Below are 22877 nucleotides of genomic sequence, written 5' to 3' on the forward strand. Positions count from 1 at the left end.
GGGGCTGGGCTTCCAGGGATAATTTGCATACGACACACCCTCTCCCTCCTATTGGTGGAGCAGCACAAACTGTATTCCCTTCCACCCCACACTACCTAATTAACCCGCCATCTCTCTTCAGTTCCGAGCCTCGGAGATAAACTTAACTTGCCCGGAGATTCAAGGCGTCCTCGGCCTCTGTGATTGGCCGGCGCAGCTCCCAACAGGGCTCTGGTTGCTCATTGGCTGCGGGCTAGCGGCCCAGGGGCGTGGCCGGGGCTGTCCGAATGGCGGGAGGGGGCGGTACCGGAGCGTGGAGGTGGTGAAGGTGGCGGGGAGGCGGGGGCGGGGCCGCACTGAGGCGCTGCGGCGGCGGCGGAGGCGGCGGCAGCGGTGGCGGCTGCTCGTCCTAGCCTGGCGGGGGCGGGGGTCTGGAGGATGGGGGCGGGAGGAACAACGGGCCGGTGAGGAGCAGCCGCCGCCGTCTCCGCCGGCGCTTCGGCAGCCGCCGCGGTGGTCGCCTGGGGCACCGCCGCTCGCTCTCCGGGCCATCGCCTCCCATCCCTACATCCCGCCCGGGGGAGGCTGAGGCTGAAGCGCGGCCGGCGGCAGGGGGACGGTCCGACCCCGCAGCGGCGCGGGTGGCCGCAGTGATACCCGGCCTCGGCCCCACCGTCCGTCTTCGCCCTCGGCGTCCGCAGCCACGATGAACCGGGGCGGCAGCAGCCCGTCGGCCGCCGCCAACTACCTGCTCTGTACCAACTGCCGGAAAGTGCTGCGGAAGGTACGGGCTCGGCCTGGGGTCCAGCCCGAGAGGGCGCTTCCTGCTGGCGGGGCTCGGGCTGCTCGGCCCCGGGGCGCACTGTTGGGGCGAGGCTTAAAGGGATCCCGGGGCACCTTCCCCACGCCGAGACCGAAGGAAGGGGGCGTGGGTTGAGGGTGGAGGTTTGCACTGCTGCTTTTTATCTCCGCCGGGACAGATGCTAGTCCCGAGGGGTTGGGGATTTTTTTTTTTCCGATTTTCTTTTTGCTGCCAGTAGTCTGTTTTTCGGATCACCTCCCTGCCTTGCCACCTCCGGCCTGCTCCGCGGGCGGAAGGAGGGAGCGACCGGCTCGATCCTCCTCCCGGTGCCGTGGATGGAGGTCGGTGCGAAATCTGAACAGCCTGGTCTGGTCTTCAGGAACCTGGCTCCCTCTTTGCTGTGTGGCCAACTCTTGGCGGGGGTTGTTTTTGTTTATTCGGTCGCTTCTGCCTTCTTTGCGCGCTCTCTCTTAACACCCCTTTTTACATTCTTTTGACGGCAGTCTTGTGTCTATAGTTCAGTCTTGAAAGGAACTGGGAAAGCAGCTTGAACTTTATGCCCATGGGAAATGCTATTCGACCTTACAGTTCCTCTGGGGTTGGGGGAGGAGGAGACGGGGGTGGAGACGGAGGTGGACATGGGTTATCACTCCTCAGCACCCCCCCGCCCCGTGTAGGTCCAGAAAAATCAGACGTACAATCAGCTTATTGCTTCCCCAAGTGACTGATAGAAAGTTTACTCCAGAATTGTTTAGCTTACTTGGCTTAATCACTCCGTTAAGGGGGTGGGGGAGGGGAATGAAAAGATGTCGCTTTAGACCGAGAAAAGCTTTTAATCAGACTTCAACAGCCTCCACTGGGTAATATTATAATCAGTTTATTTTCCTTCAAACTGCATTTTTACATTTCATTAAGTGGAAACAGTAGTTGAGGTGCTTCTGTTTGTCCAGTACAAATGAATTAAAATTGCTGAGCTGTGCAAATGCATCGGGACTGGAAGACTAAGATGAATACGGCACCGTTTTTAGTCAATTTCTCTAACTACAGTGCAATTGGGATTGTTATTTATATATTAAAAATAGAAAGAAAGCATGTAAGTCAGCAAGCTCAAATATTTGCGCTCTTTGTCCAAAAACTGTTTTTCTTCCTCTGTGGGTCAGGCCAAGTGCCAATCAAAGTTGTTTTTCAAGCCTCTTTTCCCTGCAGTAGGGCTGCTGCTTTTTTCCCCCCACTATTTTATTTGAGAGCATGAAGAAAGCAAAGGGATTGCAGATTTGAAGTTAATCGAACAGTTAAATGTGCCTTAAATTGTGTTTAGTGGATATGTTTCTCTTGAAACAGATTTTTATTAAATGTGCATGTTGAGTATGTGCAGTTATTTTTTTCCATAAACTCTGGGATCAAATTACAGTTGATACTTGCTCAGTTCATTGTAGGGCAGCTTGTGAGAAATGTAATGGATCAGAAGTGCAGATCAGCTTAGTTGAATGTTAACTCTTTCACTTCAGGGTCAGATGTCACCTGAACCTAGCTTTTAAAAAAAATTATTATTATTATTTCCTGACTTCAAAAGTGGTAAGTTATGTCTTTAACATGAAAAAATTGTTGCTTGAGACACATCTGATTAAACTCAAGCCTGGTTAAAATAACAGCTAGTTGTTTGTTGTTGTTTTTTTAATTGAATAAGGAACAAAAGAACTATATTGACTTTGACTTTTTTTTTTAATGGCTCTGGGAATTTGGTAGGCTAATAAGATGTTTGGAGGTGATACTAGGCTTCAAAATCTAGTTTTTCTTTTAAGAGAACCCTGGCTATGGATCCATCACTGTTTGCTGGCATTCTTTATATATTTCTCTTAGCTTTTAAGAAACTATTTCTATTTACCTAGAAAGAACATCTTCTTTTCTAGTCATTCTTAAAAGAAAGAGGTATATGGAAAATGGAAGTTCACCATTTTCATATTTTGTAATTGCTATATACCTCTGCTAATATTCCAGTTTTTAGTAACTCCAAGGTATTTAATATTGATTCATGCAGTAGCATGAAATAACTTTAGATGGAAATGGGCTTGTTTGAGCCAGTTATGACATGACTTGGCAACATTTGTAGCTTTTAAAGAGTGCTATTCTTAAGTGCTTTTAAAAGATACCAAGTGTTTAGCATTTTAAATTCATCATTCTAAAAATAGCATGTAAGAGTTTATTTCTAATAAAAATGATTTTCTTTTTGATAGAAAGTATATAACTTTAAAATTCATCTGTAACTCAAAATGTGATTCTTTGGATTTATCTTGTGTTTTCCACTTAATAAAGTGTTCAGTAATAACCAAGTGAGTCATAGCAATTTGAATTTTAGTTCAGTTCATAATGAAGAATGAAACTCATGCACACCCAGTGTGAATTACTCTTTGCTGTTACAGTCCTCATTAATGATGGGGAAAGAGTCACCTTTTATGTGGCATGAAGCCTTTTTCTTTAAGTAGCTTAATTTGTTGCAATGTGTTAAATTTGGGGGGGGGAATCTTCAAAAGGAACTGGATTCACCTTCAAATGAAATAACTTGGTTTAACCCAATGTCTGAAAATTGAGTTATATATTGTATGAGAGTCACATTCATTATTAGAAGTGCCTTTACAATTTTGATTCAGTGTCTTTTAAAATAGAAGGACTTCTTAAAATATTGAATATACCTAATTTGGTATCCTAGGTTAGTAAAAAGAATATATTTCCCATACAGGGAAACAAATGAATGAACAAAAACTATCCTCACATCTATAACTCCTACTAAGTCTAACTTGTTCTGTTATCAATGAAATAATTCAATAAAGTTTTTAATAAAAGAGGAAATGCTTCCACTTACTTTGGAAAAGTTAATGAGTTTTGAAGTAAAATGCATGTTACTTGAAGAAATTCCCATGAGAACTAGATAAATTTCAAAGTGGAGTACCAAACTGCATTAAGAAAGGTAGGTAACTATTAGTCCACTTATCTTCTGATGAATGAAAAGGGGCATATTGCAATATTCTTTGAGTGTGGAGCAGCCAGCACTACTGAAGTGAATAAAACTGCACTGTAAGTTAGAATATTTAACGTTTAAAAATTCTTAATGTGTTTAGGTAGTTCTAGTAGTAATAGATCTTTGTTGGTATTTTATTTTTCCACTTTGTTTATATAATCACTTATTTTGGCAACTTTTTGGTGGGTTTTTAAGTGAAAAGACTGCAAAAATAAAATAGGAAATATTAAATCGAACCATATGAACCTCACTTTTATAATTAAAATTGTCAATTAAGAGCAATTTTATAAGGTTCAACCAATAGGATGTAATTGCCTTGACTGATTTCCATAGCGATAACTCTTAATTAGTTTTCTTATATGTATTTTTTTGATTGTCAAAACCAGTTTTTTACTTATTTTATCTTAAGTGAACTAGGCAGAGATCAAGCAATGAATTTATGATGGCAAACAATTATACAAAGGTTTTCAAACTGCTTTTTAGGGAGCCCTAAGATGCTTCAGTGTTAAATGCATGAGTTGGATTATGTTTTTAAGTACAGTTAAAATTATTAAGTTATAACAAAAGCACAGCTACTTAAAGTTTTTATCAAATTTTAACAAATTATTTTAAAAGTTATCTTTTGTTACAAGATTATTCTTGTGCAGGCCGCGAATTAAAACTTGTTTTGCTACCTTTGTCCATGTATTTGAACTTTTTTGTTAATATGATATTGATAAGAAAGATGGTCATTGATTATGAAGGTTTTGGCCTTCAAAAAAAAAATCCCACACGTATGTACTCATGTTATATTTCTACTGTTATATTATTACTTGTTAACAAACTTATTGTTAACAGTAATTGTTACTTTATAGCTAAAACACATTAAAATCATTGTTTTGTATTTTTATATGTTGCATAGTTCGGGTCCGATTAAAATTTCATTTGTAAAATGGATTCTGTTGCTTCTCCCACCTTCCCACGACCAAATAAGTAAACTGCCAAAACATAACTGCTAATGTAGTGATGCTGGAAGCCACTAGATGTAATCATGGTCTCTGATAGGCCTTTTAATTTGGTAGGTCTCGGGTAGGTCTTTTAATTTGAGGCAAATTAGTTAATTTCCTTGAAGCATAGTTTTCTCTGTAAAATGTAGATAATTTCTGTTTGACTTAGAGGTTGCTGCATAGCTCAGGAGAGGTAATGTGTGTTAAAGTGCTTTGTAAACCATAAAGTATAACTTATAAATACAAGAAAAACATGAGCCTATTTATTTTCCCAGGTTACTGTAATTCTTTGTGAGTTGTAGCAATATATTTCAGTACATACTGAGTAATTTGATTAGTCTTCACTTTTCTGTCCTTTTTAGTTATTGTCTGTAAATGAGAGGTAAAGATAAGATAATATGCTTTGGTTAGAATGATCAACATACTGATTTTTGATTTGCATGTTTCTATTTATACCTACTCCTCCACCTCTTATGGGGTAATCCAGTGCATTGCTTTCATTTTTCCCAAAAATTAAATAAAATGAAATTGCCTTTTCAACACTTCAGCAGATGAGGGAAATTAGTATTTAGTTTGAAAAGTCTAAGAGTCAAAGATGACTGTATTTAATAGAAGTTGGGGAAATCTAGGGCAAAGAAAAAATTAATACTGCTAATTTAGGAGAAGAGTTATGGGAGTAAAGGTGTCTTAATCCTTTCTCCCCACCTCTGTCCCTTTCTTCCCTTTTGAAAATATTGGGTTATAACTTAAGTTTGTCTAGACTTTCACAATTTTTAGAGTGCTTTCACGTTATCTGAGTTGGTTCTCACAGAAAATTTAAGTGCCATGACCTCCATCATACAACTAGTAAAAAGTCCATTTAATTCTTAGGACTGCCTCTATAGTAAAACTATATTCTTATGGTCCCCTGAAGTATTGAAGCTGCCAGGGAAAATATCCTCATTTCCAGCTTCAGCAACTATGAACGGCTGTGGGTCTGCAAAACTCTCCATCTGACCATTCTTTCTCTTACTGGCAATGAATGTTGTCAGTGATCCTTCAATTTTCAGGATTGCTTGTCTCATTTTTGAGCAAGTGTTTATCAAAATCCTGCGTAGGTAAAAGATCCATTAAAAGTGCAAACTGGGCAAATAGATTTTAATATAGTAGGGTATAGAAAGTTCAGTTTCCTGATAGTGTTTCAGATTCCACATTATAAGGAACCATTAGGAAGCTCTGCTTGTGGAGTTTTGGTGTGCTATCAAAGAATATTCACAATTAACTCTTTCATTTCCCAACTTATGTGTGTGAGGCCAGATTTTCCTCAAATACTTCAATCAAAACATTGCAACAGATTGAATACAGAATCAGATATGAAATTCAGTTGTCTTCTATTAAACAGACACTAAAGATATTTGCAAAACGTAAATGTCACTCTGCTCACTTTTTGTTTTGGAAAAGTTATTTTCATAAAAATATGTGCCTTATGTTAACATGTAATGGATTTATTATTTTAAGTGAATTAACATTTAACATTTTCTCAGTTTTAATTTCTAATACAGTAAATATTGACAGGTATAACCCATACACAAACAAAAGCTCTTCGGGTTCCTCCATAATTTTTAAGGATGGGAAGGAGTTCCAGAACCAGAACATTTAAGACCTTTTGAGCCAGAGTTCATATAAATGTATGGTACATGTAAATGTAATTCTCAGGAGTCTATGGGGAAAACAAAAGGCAAGCACCACCTCACAGAAAATGTAGATAAGACCAAACCAGTCACCTCTATTCTGTATGAGGATCACTTGCAGATGCTGTCTAGCACCTTTTCAGTGACATCCTAGAAGCTTCTCTACTATCACATTAAGAGTTAGACTAACTAGAAATGATCTTTACTTTTTGTGAGCATCCCCTTACCTGGTAGAAACCAAGGAGGGGGAAAAACACATCTTTCTGGCTCTGAGGGAATATTGTCCTAAGTACTATGCAATGAAGAATGGTCAGATCCAAAGATTATGTCTGTTGTGCTCAAATTGGTTGGTTCTTGGCTGAAAAGGAAAGGCTCTGAGTAGCCAGATTAGCCTTTTTTCTTGAAAGCGGAGACGTGGGAGAAGCAACAGAAGAAGAAGAGACAAGAAAGAATCAGAAGTTATCACTGTAGACTGCTGATAACAAGCATTGTTAGAATAAAGAAAACACCACTGTTGACGGGGAGATAGGACAGCTCTGAATGTCCTATGAATGAAGGAGTCCCTAAATACTGCAATCTTCAAAGACAGAGGGCATTTTCTATTTTGTGTGTAGGGGGTGCGGTTGCTCTGTCCACACAAACTACGACAACTACCTGCAGTTCAATGTGGTCTTGAAGGCATGGCCATAAGGATCTGTTTATTTGAATAGATCTGGTGAGACCTATAAATGACTACCAGTATCTAGACTATCCCTAGGATACCACTGTGGTGGGGGGGCAAGGATGGGGGAGGGGGTGGGTTTCACCACATACAGTAAATACATGGCAAAGCCAAAATGATTAGTGATGATTAGTGATGTGTCTACAACAGTTACCTTAAACTTCTAAGTAGATGCAGTATAAACTATTCAAAAATCTATATCCTATAGCCATCTAAATCTACAGTTAACATGTAGAACTCCTATTTGTCTTTCAAAAATCTTCAAAACTTGTGATATCTCAAGTGTTTCCTAATCTTTAAACCATTTTCCTTCTCCCTATCTCCTCAGGACTGCTGTTCTGCCCAAATATACTGCATTTATCACACTTAGCACATTAAATTATAATTAACAATTATTTGCATATATTTTTCCCCTACTAGGTTTCCTCTTATTTGGGATCTGGTTAATAGGAAGTTTATTTTTAGCAAAATTAGAATTCTGATTTAAAAATCTATTGCTCATAAATATTGGCAGTATACTTATATCGGATACAATATAATCTGATAAAATGAAAACTCTCATTTTCCAAAATAGGTTTGATATTTGATATGTCTGTTCTTTACAGTCATATTTTGTATATATAAGGAACACTTTGAGAAGTTCAGTGACAAAGACGACTACCATCTTTTTGGCCATGGGCATGTTTCAGTGAAATATGCTCCGTTTTGGAGGGAGTTCTGATAGGGAGCAAGAATGTCATTTCACTAAGAGGGTCAGGACACTGGCCTTAGCTAGCTATTGGTCCTTCTCAGAAATGTAAAATGGCCATTGCTTTGATAGGACATATGCTCTACCTCCTGGAAGGTGCTAGTGTTCTGTAAGGGATGGTAGTTTTGGAGTACTAAAGACGTACCTTCAAACTTCCAAGATTCTCCGTAGGTCCCCTCCTAAGGTTCTTTTCACATATTCTGGCTAAGCCTTTCTCTCTTCCACTTCCCCCAAATCCTTTATTTTGGAAATCTCCCAAGCCAGCTGCGATCCCCTTGGCCAGCAGGCACTCCCTTGGTAACTGAACCAGAGAACCGTTCCCGGGCCCAGACTGCCCCTTAGTTAGCCTTTACTTTTTAAGATCCACCCAGAAGTGAGTCACTTTTTGGTCCATGGGCCAGGATATTGACTGCCCCCTGAGGGACACATGAATATCATGGGATATTTAATGGTGGGTTGGAATACCTTGCATTTTGTTGCTGAACGCTTCCACTAAGGAGTAATAGAATACCTTACGTTTCATGAAGAATGTGTTGAACATATCATATATGAATAAGTACGACCAAGTGTAAAAATGGCTGATTTAGGGCCATATTATTTCTTGCACCAGAGATTTCTTAAAAGTATAAAATATACATTTGAGTGAGACTTACTTTTTCTACTAATAAACAACTACTTGTAATGGAGGTACATGTTCTCATTTCTAGGTACATATTTTTACATCTCTATTGCAAAGGTGAAACTAGTCGCTGGAAGAAATGAAATCTCTTTCCAGTTATAGATATAGGCTGAATATTGAGAAGGCTGAAATTAACCTCATGGCTACCTAAAGCTGGATTTTGTGGAAGATGATTGTAATTATCTGAGATTGTAACTCTTAGTTTTGAAGTGCATTTTATAATACCAGTAACGATACTAACTTCTTGTGAATACCACCTATGTGCCATAGACTGCTAAATATTTAAGCCCTGCATATGTATCACATTTAATCATCACAATGAAACTCTAAAGAATTATTACATTTGGGCACCTGGGTGGCTCAGTTGGTTAAGCAACTGCCTTCGGCTCAGGTCATGATCCTGGAGTCCCGGGATCGAGTCCCGCATCGGGCTCCCTGATCAGCAGGGAGTCTGCTTCTCCCTCTGACCCTCTTCCCTCTCGTGCTATCTCTCATTCTCTCTCTCTCTCTCAAATAAATAAATTAAATCTTTAAAAAAAAAAGAATTACTACATTTTGTGGATGAAGAGATTAGGGTTCAGAGAGCTTTACTTACTTGTTTAAGGTCATAGTACCAATAGGTGGCAGACTCAGGATTTGAAACTGGGTCTAACTCCAAAGCCTGGCTCTTTATACAGATATAAACACTGAATTTCCTTACATTCCATGTTTTCTTCATGGAACAACTTTTACAAAATATGAAATTAATGAAACAATAGGACTTGATTACTCAAGAGATTAATAAGAGGGATTTCAAATTCGGATATTTTCTACTTTATTTTTGTATTAGAAATGCAAATTTCTTTAAAAGATTAAATCAATTGAAAACCAAATTGAGGTTCTCATTGACAGTTTTGACCTATCTAGTTAGCTCTTTTATCTACGTCTGTTGTTATGTGATCATGGTTCCTAATCCCAGGATATATTTTTCCTAATTTTCCAGCAAACTTTGACTTATTTCTTTTGCCAATCAGTCATTTATTAGTTCAGTAATGTTGATTCGTTCAATACTGCTGACATATCTTGACAGAAGACATTGTCTCGAAACATTGAGTTCAAGTGTTTTGTTTCTTGAATAGGACCTCTAAGAAATGTTCTCAATTTTTAGTAATATTTTACAGTAAAAAAAGATTTATGAAGATAAGATATAACATGAATGCTCATTTCCACCATTCATCTTGGCTTTCTGTGGTAAGGCAAAAATGATGCTAAAAGGAAGCCCAGATCCTGGGATGGTGTCCAGCCACTGGCCTCCCCCTACCTACATTTTGTATGTGACATCTACAGAAGACTTAACAGAGGAGTTACTGGTGTCACAAAGGGTTTATGTTGAGAGGAGTTTGAGGGAAGATGTGGTTCTGCTATTTGTAAATTAGGGCTCTTGAGAGTCTTTCCATAGAAACACAGTAAGATATCTAGTTGAGTACTATTAATATTACAGTTATATTCAATAGGCATTTACTGATTAACTTGGAGAGCCCCTGGGTGTCTCAATCAGTTGAGTGTCCGACTCTTGATCTCAACCCAGGTTTTGATCTCAAGGTTGTGACTTCAAGCCCCATGTTGGGCTCTATGCTGGGCATGGGGCTACTTAAAAAAAATAAAATAAAAAACAAATAACTTGGAAACCTAACCAGTAGGTATAATAACATTGTCTCCAGGGGAATTTACATCCTGAAATCTACATAACTGCTTCACTGGAGGGCTTTCCTAACTTGCATACTTGACACTAAAAAGGGTAAATAATTTTGACAAAAAATATTTTGTAATATGTTCACTCTGAGACTATGTTTGGTTATTGTCTCTAATAGGAAAATTCCGTGACTGCAGTTCTATCCAGTATTCAAATAAACAGTGGAAATGAAGAACGGGTTAAAAATTGGGTGATAGTGAGGTGTTGGGATAACCAAGGGTCCAGCATCATCAAGCTGGCTTATCCTTGTGTGCTTTGTAGTTACTGAGGCTCTGGCCCAGCATGGTGCATTTTAAGCTGGGTGGGATATTTTTTACTTTTCATTTTGTCTTTAAGGTAATATAAATGAAAAAAAAGCAATTTTAATTCCTCAGAAAGTTTCCTTTTTATATGAAATTAGGGATTTAACTTGTGTATCTTAATTTTTTTGGTATAAATTAGTAAAGGAAAACACACCCAGCAAATTTACTCCACCAAAAAGGGCTTAAAACAAAAATCACCTAAGCTAAAGGTACCTCAGCACTAAGCCCCAAGTAATATTTGAATTCTTTTATATTAACCTTTTTGTATAATATATTTGCTGAAATTGGTGAATTCTCAGATGGGGTGCAGAATATCTGTGTTCTGGTTTTATTTTTTTAATAGAGTATGGCCTGTATAGTTAATAATCTTGTAAGCTCTTGTTTTGTATCGGGTAGCTATTAAGATAACCACAAGGTCTAGGTTTTAATATTCTTTAGGCAAAGTGCATTGTTGAATAGCCAAGAATAGCATGAACTCGTAAGTGTTCTTTTATGCAAGAGACCTACTTAGTATTTAGTGCCCTTAAAAATGGGGGGGAAATGCATGTTTAGGCAAATAAGAATGTAGAAACAATGCCCTTTTTTGGTAAAAATACATACGTTGCCATCTTGTGCTTATTCTATATCCGAATATTACTGCTCCTTCATGGCCTTCATACTCTTAAACAGGCAAGAAATGTAGAGGCTGTTAACATTATTATAAACTACTCACGTACTTTACGAATATCTGTCATTCTTTTATATATTCTTTCAGCAGACCTCAAATGCTCCTACCTGTTGGGTAGTCAAAACACAGGCACTGAGGACATCAGGGTTCTTGGCCTAAGCCGGGTGATGAGTTACAGCCTACATCTGGATCTCATAAAGAGAACTTCAAGATTATGCCACTCATTTGACAAATGGTATAGAATAGTGTTTGGCAAATTTTTTCTGCAAAGGGCTAGATAGTGAATAATTTAGGTTTGCAAGCCTAAGGTGAGGCCTAAGTAGTTATCAGCGTGACAACCACTCAACTCTGTCCTTGGATGGCGAAACCAGCGGTAAGACACCTCACATAGAATAAGCATAAAATGGCAATGTATATATTTTTATCAGAAAAGAGAATTGTTTTTACATTCTTACTTCCCTAAACATATATTTTCCCTCATTTTTAAGGGCACCAAATACTAAGTAGGTCTCTTGCATAAAAGAACACTTAGGAATAGATGTGGCTTTGTTCTGATAAAACTTGGTTTATGGACACTGTAGTTCTAATTATATATTATTTTCACATGTCATGAATATGCTTTTGGGTTTTTTTTCAATTATTTAAAAATATAAAACCCGGGCAGTAAAAAAGGAGACAGCAGGCTGGATGTAGCCAGCAGTCTAGTTAGCTGACCTCCTGGTAGAGAGGACAGTGTAAGGAATTTGGCATCAGAGGCCTAGGTTAGGTGATCTTTCTGAATTAAGCCTGCTCGGTAATAACATACAGATAACATAGTATAGTACCTACTTAAAAAAAACATTGCTATATCATTCTAACTGTACTTTCATTGGTGTAAAAAAATTAATCCAAAGCCTACTATTAATAAACACCACATTTGTAAAAACACCTAATTAGAATGACCTGTCTAGGGACATCTGGGTGGCTCAGTTGGTTAAACGTCTGCCTTTGGCTCAGGTCATGATCCCAGGGTCCTGGGATCGAGCCCCACATCAGGCTCCTTGCTCAGCGGGGAGTCTGCTTCTCCCTCTGCCTGCTGCTCCCCCTGCTTGTGCTCTCTCTCTCTCTCTCTGTCTGATAAATAAATAAATAATCTAAAAATTAAAAAAAAAAATAGAATGACCTATTTAGGACTGGATAGATAACATAATTTGGATATATTCAAAGTAAAACTTTTAAAAACATGTTGATACTAAATATCCTTGAAAGCACATTTGTCAGGCCATTAAGCACTTATGAACACAGTGTGTTTTTTTACTTCTTTTGAAGTAACACCTTATCACACCTTTTTTGATTTTTAATAGAAGAACCATTATATATTACACAGCCTTACATTTTAATTACAGTTACATTTTGAGAGTTCTGCAAAACCTAACTTATGTGAATGGTTTGGATTGATAGGCCATAGTGCAAAACTAGATACTTAAGCTTCTGAATGTGTTCTGTGTGCTGGTCAGAGTCCCCATGTTAGGATTTCAGAGCTCTTGTCATTTATATTGTCTTTGAGTTCTTGAGTGAGGAGAATATAGGATAGGTCTGTAGACATTTCTTATGACTACAAATAGGCCATGCAACACGTGTAGTGCTTTCTCTGTAGTGAATTTTAAAGTGTTGAACTCATTGTCTTATTCCACTAACGTCCTAATTCCCTAACTACTTTCCTCCACCGACATTAACGTAGTGGCCCTCAAGAACTGTGTCATACTGTAAGTGAAACAAACACGTACTCCAGAGCTGACAAGGGTGGTACCCGAAGGCAGAAGTATCTGAGTCTTGGTAGGGCAGTGTATGTGAGGGGAGGGTAATTCAGGGGAAACCAACCCCTCTGGTGAGCAGAAGCGATGGCTGTCAATAATTCAAAAATGGAAAATCATTAATTATTCAGGATACTTTTTAAGACGAAGAGCTTTAAAAATTGCACACCAAGTATTTAGTCAGTGAATATAGGATGGCACATTTACCAGGGTTGCACCTTTGTAAAAGTATCAGTATATGATGTCTTCCATGGTTGAGATCTAATGATGTCCGGAGCAATGACACAGCCAGTACAAAGTGCAAGATTCAGACCCTATTCAGTCAATCAGAATTTTCACTGAAGTGAAGATTAACAAATGGCTACGCATTTTATTTTATTTATTTATTTTAAAGATTTTATTTATTTATTTGATAGAGACAAAGCGAGAGAAGGAACATAAGCAGGGGGAGTGGGAGAGGGAGAAGCAGTCTTCCCACGGAGCAGGGAGCCTGATGTGGGGCTCGATCCCAGGACCCTGGGATCACGACCTGAGCCGAAGGCAGCCGCTTAACGACTGAGCCACCCAGGTGCCCCACGGCTACGCATTTTAATATTGTGTGCTTCATACTAGATCTGGTAGGGAGTTCTTTTGACCAACTCTTGTTATGATTGCATATTGTTATGATTATATGTGGGAGAATTAAACGTACATAAGCCAAGTATTGATATGGATGATTATGCTTATCTTGTTCTCTTTTATATTATGAAGTAATCACTAATCGGATGCTCTTGGTTTTGTTTTGGTTTTTAAGTGTAATTGGTATACATTATATTAGTTTCAGGTGTACAGCATAATGATTAGACATGTATATACATTGCAAAATGATCACAATAAGTCTAGTTACCACCTGTCACTATACAAAGTTATGACATTTTTTTTCCTTGTGATGAGCACATTTAAGATTTACTTTCTTAGCAACTTGCGATTTTGCTATGTCATTGACTGTAGTCACCATGCTGTATATTACACCCCCACTACTTACTTATTCTATAGCTGGATATTTGTGCCTCTTGGTCCCCTTCACCAATTTTGCCCACCCCTCGACCTTCTTCTCTGTACCTCCCCTGTCCACCAATCTATTCTCTGTATCTATGAGCTTGATTTTGTGTTGTGTGTTTATTTATTTTTTTAGATTTCCACAGGTAACTGAAACCATACAGTATTTCTCTTTCTCTGACTTATTTCACATAGTATAATACCCTCAAGGTCTATCCTTGTTGCAAATGACGAATTTTCAGTCCTTTTCATGGTTGAGTGGTATTCCATTGTGTGTATATATACACCACATCTTTTTTGTCCATTCGTCCATTGATGGGCATTTAGGTCATGTCCTTGTCCTGGCTATTATAAATAATGCTGCAGTAAACATAGAGGTGCATATATCTTTTTAGATTAGTCTTGTTCTCTTATGATAAATATCCAGAATTGGAATTGCTGGATCATATGATAGTTCTACTTTTAATTTTTTGAGGCGCCTCCATTCTGTCATCTCTAGTAGCTGTATCAATTTACATTCCCGCCAGCAATATACAAAAGGGAACCCTTTTCTTCACATCCTCACCAATACTTGTTATTTCTTGACCTTTTGATGATAGCTATTCTGACAGGTGTGAGGTGCTATCTCATTGCGGTTCTGATTTGCATTTTCCTGATAATGAGTGATGTTGAGTATCTTTTCATGTGCCTATTGGCCACCTAGATGTCTTTGGGGAAGAAGTCTATTTAGATCCTCTGTTCATTTTTAAGATTGATTGTTTGGGGGGTTTTGTATTGTAACGGTTCTTTATATACTTTCAATATTAACCCCTTCTCAGATATATGATTTGCAAACATTTTCTCCCATTCAGTATGTTGCCTTTTTATTTTGGTTTCCTTTGCTCTGCAGAAGCTTTTTAGTTTGATGTAGTCCCACTTGTTTATTTTTGCTCTTGTTGCCTTTGCCTTTGGAGTCAGGTTTAAAAAAAGAAGAAAATACTACCAAGAATGATGCCAGGGAGCTTGCTGCCATTGTTTTCTTCTAGGAGTTACGTGGCTTCTGGTTTTACATTCAAGTATTTAATCCATTTTGAGTCAGTTTTTGTGTGTGTGCTAGGATAGTGGTCCAATTTCATTCTTTTGTATGTGGCTGTCCAGTTTTCCCAGCACCAATTACTGAAGAGATTGTCCTTCCCCATTGTATGTTCTTGCCTCCTTTGTCATAAATTAATTGACCACATATGCTTGGGTTTATTTCTGGGCTCTCTATTCTGTTCCATTGATCTATATATCTGTTTTTATGCCAATACTATACTATTTCGATTACTGTAGCTTTGTAATATATGAAATCAGGGAGTGTGATCTTTGCTCTTTTCCTCAAGATGGCTTTGGCTGTTCAGGATCTTTTGTGGTTCCACATAAATTTTAGGATTGATGCACTTGGTTGTTTTTTTTTTTTAATTTTTTTTAAGACTTTATTTATTTGTCAGAGAGAGAGGAGAGAGAGAGAGCAAGCACAAGCAGGGGGGGCTGCAGTCAGAGGGAGAGGGAGAAGCAGGCTTCCCGCCGAGCAGGGAGCCCGATGCGGGACTTGATCCCAGGACCCTGGGATCACGACCTGAACCGAAGGCAGAGGCTTAACCGACTGAGCCACCCAGGCGTCCCAGTGCACTTGGTTTTAAAAAACAAATCCTATGATGTAAAAGTAGCTAGTCATGGAAAATACTTTACTTTTAATTGATGGTAAGCTTTTAAAAGTAAGTACATCTATGTGTTTTTCTTTTGTTTCCTTTCCTAATGGTCTTTATTAAAACTATTGCAGAGAACATGTTTGTCACAGTGGCAAATGGAAAGAATTGCGAAGCACCTTGGTGATAACTCCATTTAACTTCAGATATTTATAGAAACAGTTGAATTTTTTTTTTTAAAACCTGAGTAAGAAACTCACTCAGAATCCTACTGTCAATGTGCTACCAGGTGTTACATCTTTTGTATTAGAATGCCACTAAAGTTTGAACCCATCATGACTATGCATTTAACAGTTTTAGCTTTTAATAAACCACAATGTTACCATTTATGAAAGGTACTTTGATGTCATGAGAACTAAGTAATTTGTCCACTGGTACTTCTAACTTGCCCATCACTTTGCCAGTGACAGGTATGCATTTCATGCCCATAAAATAGTAGAGGAGTATATTGTTATTACAAAAGGCTGTTTCCTTTTATTCTATCTTTATAGTCATTTTAATGCATTTTAGTATTTATGGATAATTATTTGACAGAGTTATAGAGCACTTGAAAACTAAAATGCAATATGCTGTCAGTTGTAGATCAATCAATTCAAGATAAAGGATTTCTAAAATGAAAGTGTAAGTCGGCAGGAAAGCTAGATTGGACTCCTAGAAACTTGATACATACCTTTTCTGGCACATACATAAATGCATAATTGGTTTACAGTTATTTCTAAGAAAAATTTACATTCAATTACTAAGTTTCTCTGCACAAGTTTATAGTAGATAGTTGCTTTTCAAGGCCAGTTGAATCCACCAGAGACACAGCCATTTTCTGTTGGTCAAGGGTTTGTTTTCCTGAATGTCATTGTAACCCCAGCAGCTGCCTAACCACTGGATAGCAAGTTTTAGGAATTTAACTTGGTTTTGATTGAATTAATATCCTTTCCAGATTGCTAGGATTGACTGTCCTCCCCCACCCCCACCCCTGAGATTAAAGTTATTGTTTTATTTTCCTTTGGGGAAAGATTGAAGTGATATATTAACGGAATAACAATTCTGTAAGTTAATAAGCTTGTTTAATGTCTAGGACAATGGTTCTTGAAGTGTGGTCCTGGAACCAGGAACATCAGCATCACCTGGGAGTTTGTTAGAAATGTACTATTTGGGGCCCTGACCCAGCTCTGCTGAATCAGAAATTTTGGAGGTGAGGCCCGCCCATCTGTATTTCAACAACCCCTCCAGGTGTTCCTGATACACTCTTAAGGATTGAGAACCACTGGTCTACAGTTATTAAGCAAATACTTCTATGAATCAAAATTGTGTGTGTCTATTTTATTTCCAGTATGCATTATCAACTGTTGGAGAAATATGGTAAAAAGAGGAAATTGTTTCAAATTAAGTCAATATGAAATCCCTACTCTTCATAGATAATAAAGGTAGTATCAGCTCCAGAATCAGAAAGATTTCTCTGCCTATTTAAAAAAATATATAGATTTGAGACCATCTGGTCCGACATGTTCTCACCTTAAGAAATATAATGTCTTATTTTATTGTTGCTGGATTCTGAACTTTAGCTTAAGGGAGAAAAGAGTTGGGTTTTAGAAGCTATTTTATGACTGAAATCGAACGAAAATATCTTTTGGAATTGCTTGTTTACATAAAAATAGTGTTTTAGCACCAACATTGATAAACTTTGATGGGTCTCACCATCTTAAATTATTTTTATTTCACAGAAGATTGATGTTTTAAGCTTTCATGGAAAAGATTATCTTGGACATTTTTATTTTCCTAAACAGAGGACGTGATAGTATTTGTCCTAAAGACAGGTTTAGGATTGAAAGATTGTGTTTTTGTTTGTTTGTTTTGTTTTGTTTCGAGTCTCAGACAAATTTAAACATACATGTCAATTATGGATATTCCTTTTTTCCTGTAAACTAGTAGCTTACTCTTCAGTTACAAATGGGATGTCAGAAAGCCAAATCAGGAAGTCTGAAAATTAACACAAAGGAAACTTAAGGAATGTCTGTTATATGTGGGCTTTCTATAAATCCAAAGGATAAAAGATTGCTCTTTGAAAGGAAAGATTGTTTCAGCTAGTTGCAGTTCCCTCTAGGATAGTAAATAGAAATAATTTTATTTTCTTATTTGGTTGCATATAATTTTGAGGTAATGGGATTTTTTTCTCTTATTGTCTCCAGCTTAGTGGTAAAATCTAACCTGTGTTGATCTTTCTCAGGAAAAATAACAAACTGTATTAAATTGCCCCCCATTCCTAAATTCCCATTTATGTGTTTGCTGCCCCAGAAGCATATGTAATTACTTAATTCTAACCCATGGAGAGTGATGCTTTTCTATTGACCACTTTTCTATCCCTCTGTGAGGAAAGGACTAATATAGTACCTTAAATAGAACTGTCTCCATGGCAATGGGCAGTCAGCTTTTGACTTTGAGACTCATAAAAAAGGAAATTTAGAAAGGCATTTTCATGGTCTAAAATAGCAGTGCAGCAAAAGTAAGGTATGAGAATATTTCCTGTCAGTTACTGCATGTCTGATGAAGCTAGCATAACATATTTTTTTTACATAGCACTTTTCATCTGAGCATTTCAAAATGCTATACAACAATCCCTCCCTTAATTAACGAGTGATAATTACTATCTTCAGCTTAATGGAAAACTTGAGCAGCTCCGATGTAAGTTTAGGATTGGGGCCCCTGCCTGAGAAAAAAAGGGTTGCCTAGCTCTAGTTGTAATTTTATTCTCATAAAGAATAAAAATACTAAATTATGGGTCATTCTTGATTATATTTAAATAGAATTCTCTGGGGAACACTGGAAGCAATGACAAGATTAAAAATAAAAGCAACACTTCATGCCTATTTTTTCCCCCTAACTGCTTCCTATAATTTTGAGTCTACAGATCACTTCTGTTTAAGAGACTCCACTGGCAACCTGCCCGCTTTCCTTGTTCCTTCTTGCATCCACACCCACCAAAAAGGCAAAACTTTGGTTCTCACTGTTGGGCCACCTCGCCTTCCATCAAGGTCTGTGAGAGTGCTGTTTAGTACAGGCTAAAGAATAAAACCACATTATCATTTGTAATCTTTTGTCTTGTCTATATTTATTTCCTTCTTGACTAAGCCTTATCCAGTAAGGGTTCCTTTCTAGTTGAATCATCTCTTACCCTTAAAGTATTATCAGTAAATGCTTAATAGTCTGAGGTTACTCTTAATAATAAGGAAATCAATTAAACAAATATGTGACATAAATACAGTGGTATACTGAACTACTGTTGGGATTAGATCTATGTATTGAAGTGAATAGTGAATGTATTGTCCGTAATAGGTTATTGAGTGGAAAAGGCTGGGTTTCTTTTTTAAAGGATATGACTTCATATCCATTTTCATTTTTAAAAATGTAAAGAGACAGAAGGGCGGACTCCAGGGGCACCTGGTTGGCTCAGTCAGTTGGGCATCTGACTCTTGATTTCAGTTCGGGTCCTGGTCTCGTGGTCCTGGGATCGGGTCTCGCGTTGGGCTCCATGCTCAGCGGGGAGTCTGCTTGAGATTCCCTCCCTCTCTTTCTGTCCCCCACCCCACCCACTCATACCTGCTCTCTCTCTCTAAAATAAATTAATTAATTTTTTAAAAAAAGGGTGGACTTCAAAATTAGTAATATCAACACCCAGATGATGGGATTGCTGGAAATTATTTTTATCATTTACTTCCTGTTATTGTCTTTTGTTTGTTTCCATAACAAATGTGTATTTCATAAAAATTTTAAGAGCTATTACTGTTTTGAAATAAGTAGAACAAATAATTTCAGTGCAGAGAGCAAATCCAAATGAGATGGTAAATTAAAGGTGCATTGAGACAAAAACAAAAGCTCATAGATTTAATAGATATCCATAGTAGCTGTGGGTAAATTGCCAAGGGAATAATAATGTGTGTGTAGGTGGTTAATGAGGACTCAAATGTGTAGACATCGATGTATACAATCTGGAAATGAATGAAGGTATTGTAGCTATCTGGATAGCAGTTTCCTTTCTGTTATCATATACGTCATTCTAGGATTTCTCTTTAGGAACTTGTTGTACTTACTAATATTTAAACAGAAATTTAGTTTTTCCTCTTTAATTTTGAATTCAAAAGATAGCTGCTGTTATATTACTCTTCTTTTTATACTATATGATAGATAAGACTTCTTGTATAAATTCCAGGAATTTATCAAATATTTAATTTGAACATTGTATATTAATCTAGAGGTGTTACTTATTAGGACCTAAGGGTAGGGAAAGATGGTTACTTTATGAAATAATTTATTTTTTTTAAGATTTGTTTATTTATTTATTTGAGAGAGAGAGCGAGAACAAGACAGCGTGCACCAGCAGGGGGAGGGCAGAGGGAGAGAGAGAGAATCTCATGCAGACTCCCCGCTGTGCCAGACTTGGGCCTCCATCTCAGGACCCTGAGATCATGAACCGAAGTCAAGAGCCAGAGGCTTAACTGACTGAGCTACCCAGGTGCCCCTGAAATAATTTAATTTACAGTTAATTAATATTTTCATTCCAGCATTTTTGAAGAATAAAGGGGCATACAGAATACGACCTAGGTTTTAGAGAGCTTACTATGTGGTTGGAGTGAAATATATTTTCTAAGTAACTATGAAAGGAGGTACAAATGGAAAACATATTATTTTGGCTTTTAATAGATATTCATCGATTGTTACTTTAACAGTTGTGAAAGCATGAATAAAATGTCGATCATCTAAATACAGTGTGTGGAAAAGACTAGTTAAATATTAAATACCTTTTTAATTTTCAAGGTAGAGTGATGTGGTCTTGGTGACTGTATATTTAATAATTTTTTCAGTCTAAATTTTAATTCTTAAAAATCATCATCTACTCATTAAAGAGTATCCATAACCAGTTATTGTGTTAATGAGTGTTTCTCACTTAAGTGGCTATATTTTCCAATTCTGTTTTCCATTTTTAATTGTCTGGGACATTTGATGAGCAAAATTTTGAATTAAGGGACTACTGTGAGCCAATTTTAATAGTTTCATAAATCCAGTCTATTCTATAAATCTTTCCTTTAACTTGTTAGATAACGTTTAAACATTTTGACTAGTTACATCGTGCTTTGTGAACTCAGTGTTGACTAATTCTAATAGTAGCAGCTATGTATCTGATAATGTGACACTGTTTTAAGAAGTTTACAGGTATTCACTCGTATAATTATTCTCACTACTTGTTTTAATAGCTTCCTATTTATCCCATTGATGAGGGAGAGATCCCCAACTTTGGGTCATGGGGATGGCCAGACACACAACACCCAACACTGGACAGAGGAGATCAGCAGTTTGTTCTATATACTCACACCCCAGGGAAAGAAAACACTGCACACCACACAGGGCCACATGGAGGTTGCACTCAGGAGTGAACAACCAAGGGCTGTGGGTGGGAGGCTTTGTCATATCAAGAGGTTGAGATACCCCTTGATTCCTGTGGAAATCTGTGATTGGCTTGTTTGAATAATTCCATGGACTGGTGGGGAATTGAAACTTGCTACTTGAGGAAAAGCAGGAATTGTACCTGGTGCATGTGGTAAGGAGGGTTGTTTGGTTTGGGGACCTTATCTACGTGAACAGCGTGAGGATGGGAATTTGTAGTTAGGCTATTTAAGATCCTCCTTATTTTATCAGATGTCAAGGCAGCTCATAATGTTCAGCCTTAATTTTAGGCTTTGTGCCATACTACCCTTCGAGGTAGGTGCTATTATTATCCCCATTTCATGGATGAGGCTATCAGGTACACAAGGTAACTTTTAAAACTATGACCACCATACCCTCAATGATTTTCTTATGTGTTTGCTTTCCCTCAACCTAGATAGAAATTCTCAGTATCCAAAAAGAACAGAAAAGTGTATGGAAATGAACTGACTCAGTGTTTTTATTACTAATTGCCAAGTTTTCATCTAAGTGCCCTGATGATTTTATTTCCTTTCCTTTTATAAGTCTGTAAAGTCTAATATAGTGAGATATATTTGCATTTCTTGCCTGAGAGTTGCAAGACATAGTTCTTAACCAAGAGAAGCAATTGCTTTGGTTTTCCTCTTCTAAGAGCCTTTGAAACAGAATAATAGGTAATTTGGATTTTATTCCACCTAGTATAGAGGCAATGGTCTACTGGTCTTCACTTCTAAAGGCCAGTGTTTCTGTGAGTAATTTACATTTTTAATAAATATATAGAATGTCTTCTGGTTGATAGAAATTTTCCTGGTTTGCTTGATTACAACTTTAGAATTTGCAGACTTGATTTGTCACTACTGTTTAACAAACATACTTTATCTACACACCAGGAAGTAATTGATTATTATCTGAGACATATATCCTATTTTTTTACTCTAATGATAACAGGGCATCTCAGTTTTCTTGATAAAATTGGTTATCTTTTTCTGTGAATCTGGTTTTCAAATTTCAAATTTTGCAAATCTAACTATAAATTACATAAATTAACTCTCTGTTTTTGTTGTTTTTTTTTAAATAAGACCAGATCTTTGATATAAAGAAGGCAAGTATTTATTTATAGGGTATTATTTATAATAAACTACATGACATGATTGAAAGCAGATTTTCCATGTTTCAGTTTCTCTCCATCTTGCCTGTGAACTTTGTCAAGTTAACTTTTTTTCCTATGAAACAATTTAACTTGTATGTATTCAAGAGTCTTGAGTCTGGTATAGTGGGATAATAATAATAAATGTGTTTAGTCTTCCTTTCTGTCTTAGTAAGAGCTGTGTTTAAGTGATGTTGTGTTAGAATGCAGCCTGCTTTCTGTTCTAGTGTAGCGCTTAGGCAGTTTTGTTCCAGTTGATGTGTAAGGGAATGATTTGATCATAATGGTGAATTCTGTATTTGCTTCACGCAATTTCATCTGTGAGAAACACGGGGTACGTTCAGAAAAGTGCACTCATCTGACCTGATCTACCTAGGAATACCTCATACACACGTACCTCAAACATCTGCCCTCTACCG

The 22877-nt window shown here is 37.5% G+C and overlaps 1 protein-coding gene across 2 annotated transcripts in view; it reads left to right on the forward strand.

Moving 5' to 3' along the window:
* SESN3 (sestrin 3) overlaps positions 1 to 22877 on the forward strand; it is a 76178-nt gene that overhangs the window by 949 nt on the left and 52352 nt on the right. The window contains exon 1 of one of the 2 annotated variants that reach the window (XM_027578598.2): positions 402 to 763. The exons of the other annotated variant lie outside the window; for it this stretch is intronic. Within the exon in view, the coding sequence (XP_027434399.1) occupies positions 686 to 763 (78 nt within the window). The 5' untranslated portion in view covers positions 402 to 685. Of the gene's footprint in view, positions 1 to 401; positions 764 to 22877 lie in introns of those variants that run through there. 2 annotated transcript variants of the gene reach the window in all.

This window comes from Zalophus californianus, chromosome 11, assembly GCF_009762305.2.
Source record: "Zalophus californianus isolate mZalCal1 chromosome 11, mZalCal1.pri.v2, whole genome shotgun sequence".
Taxonomy (NCBI): domain Eukaryota; kingdom Metazoa; phylum Chordata; class Mammalia; order Carnivora; family Otariidae; genus Zalophus; species Zalophus californianus.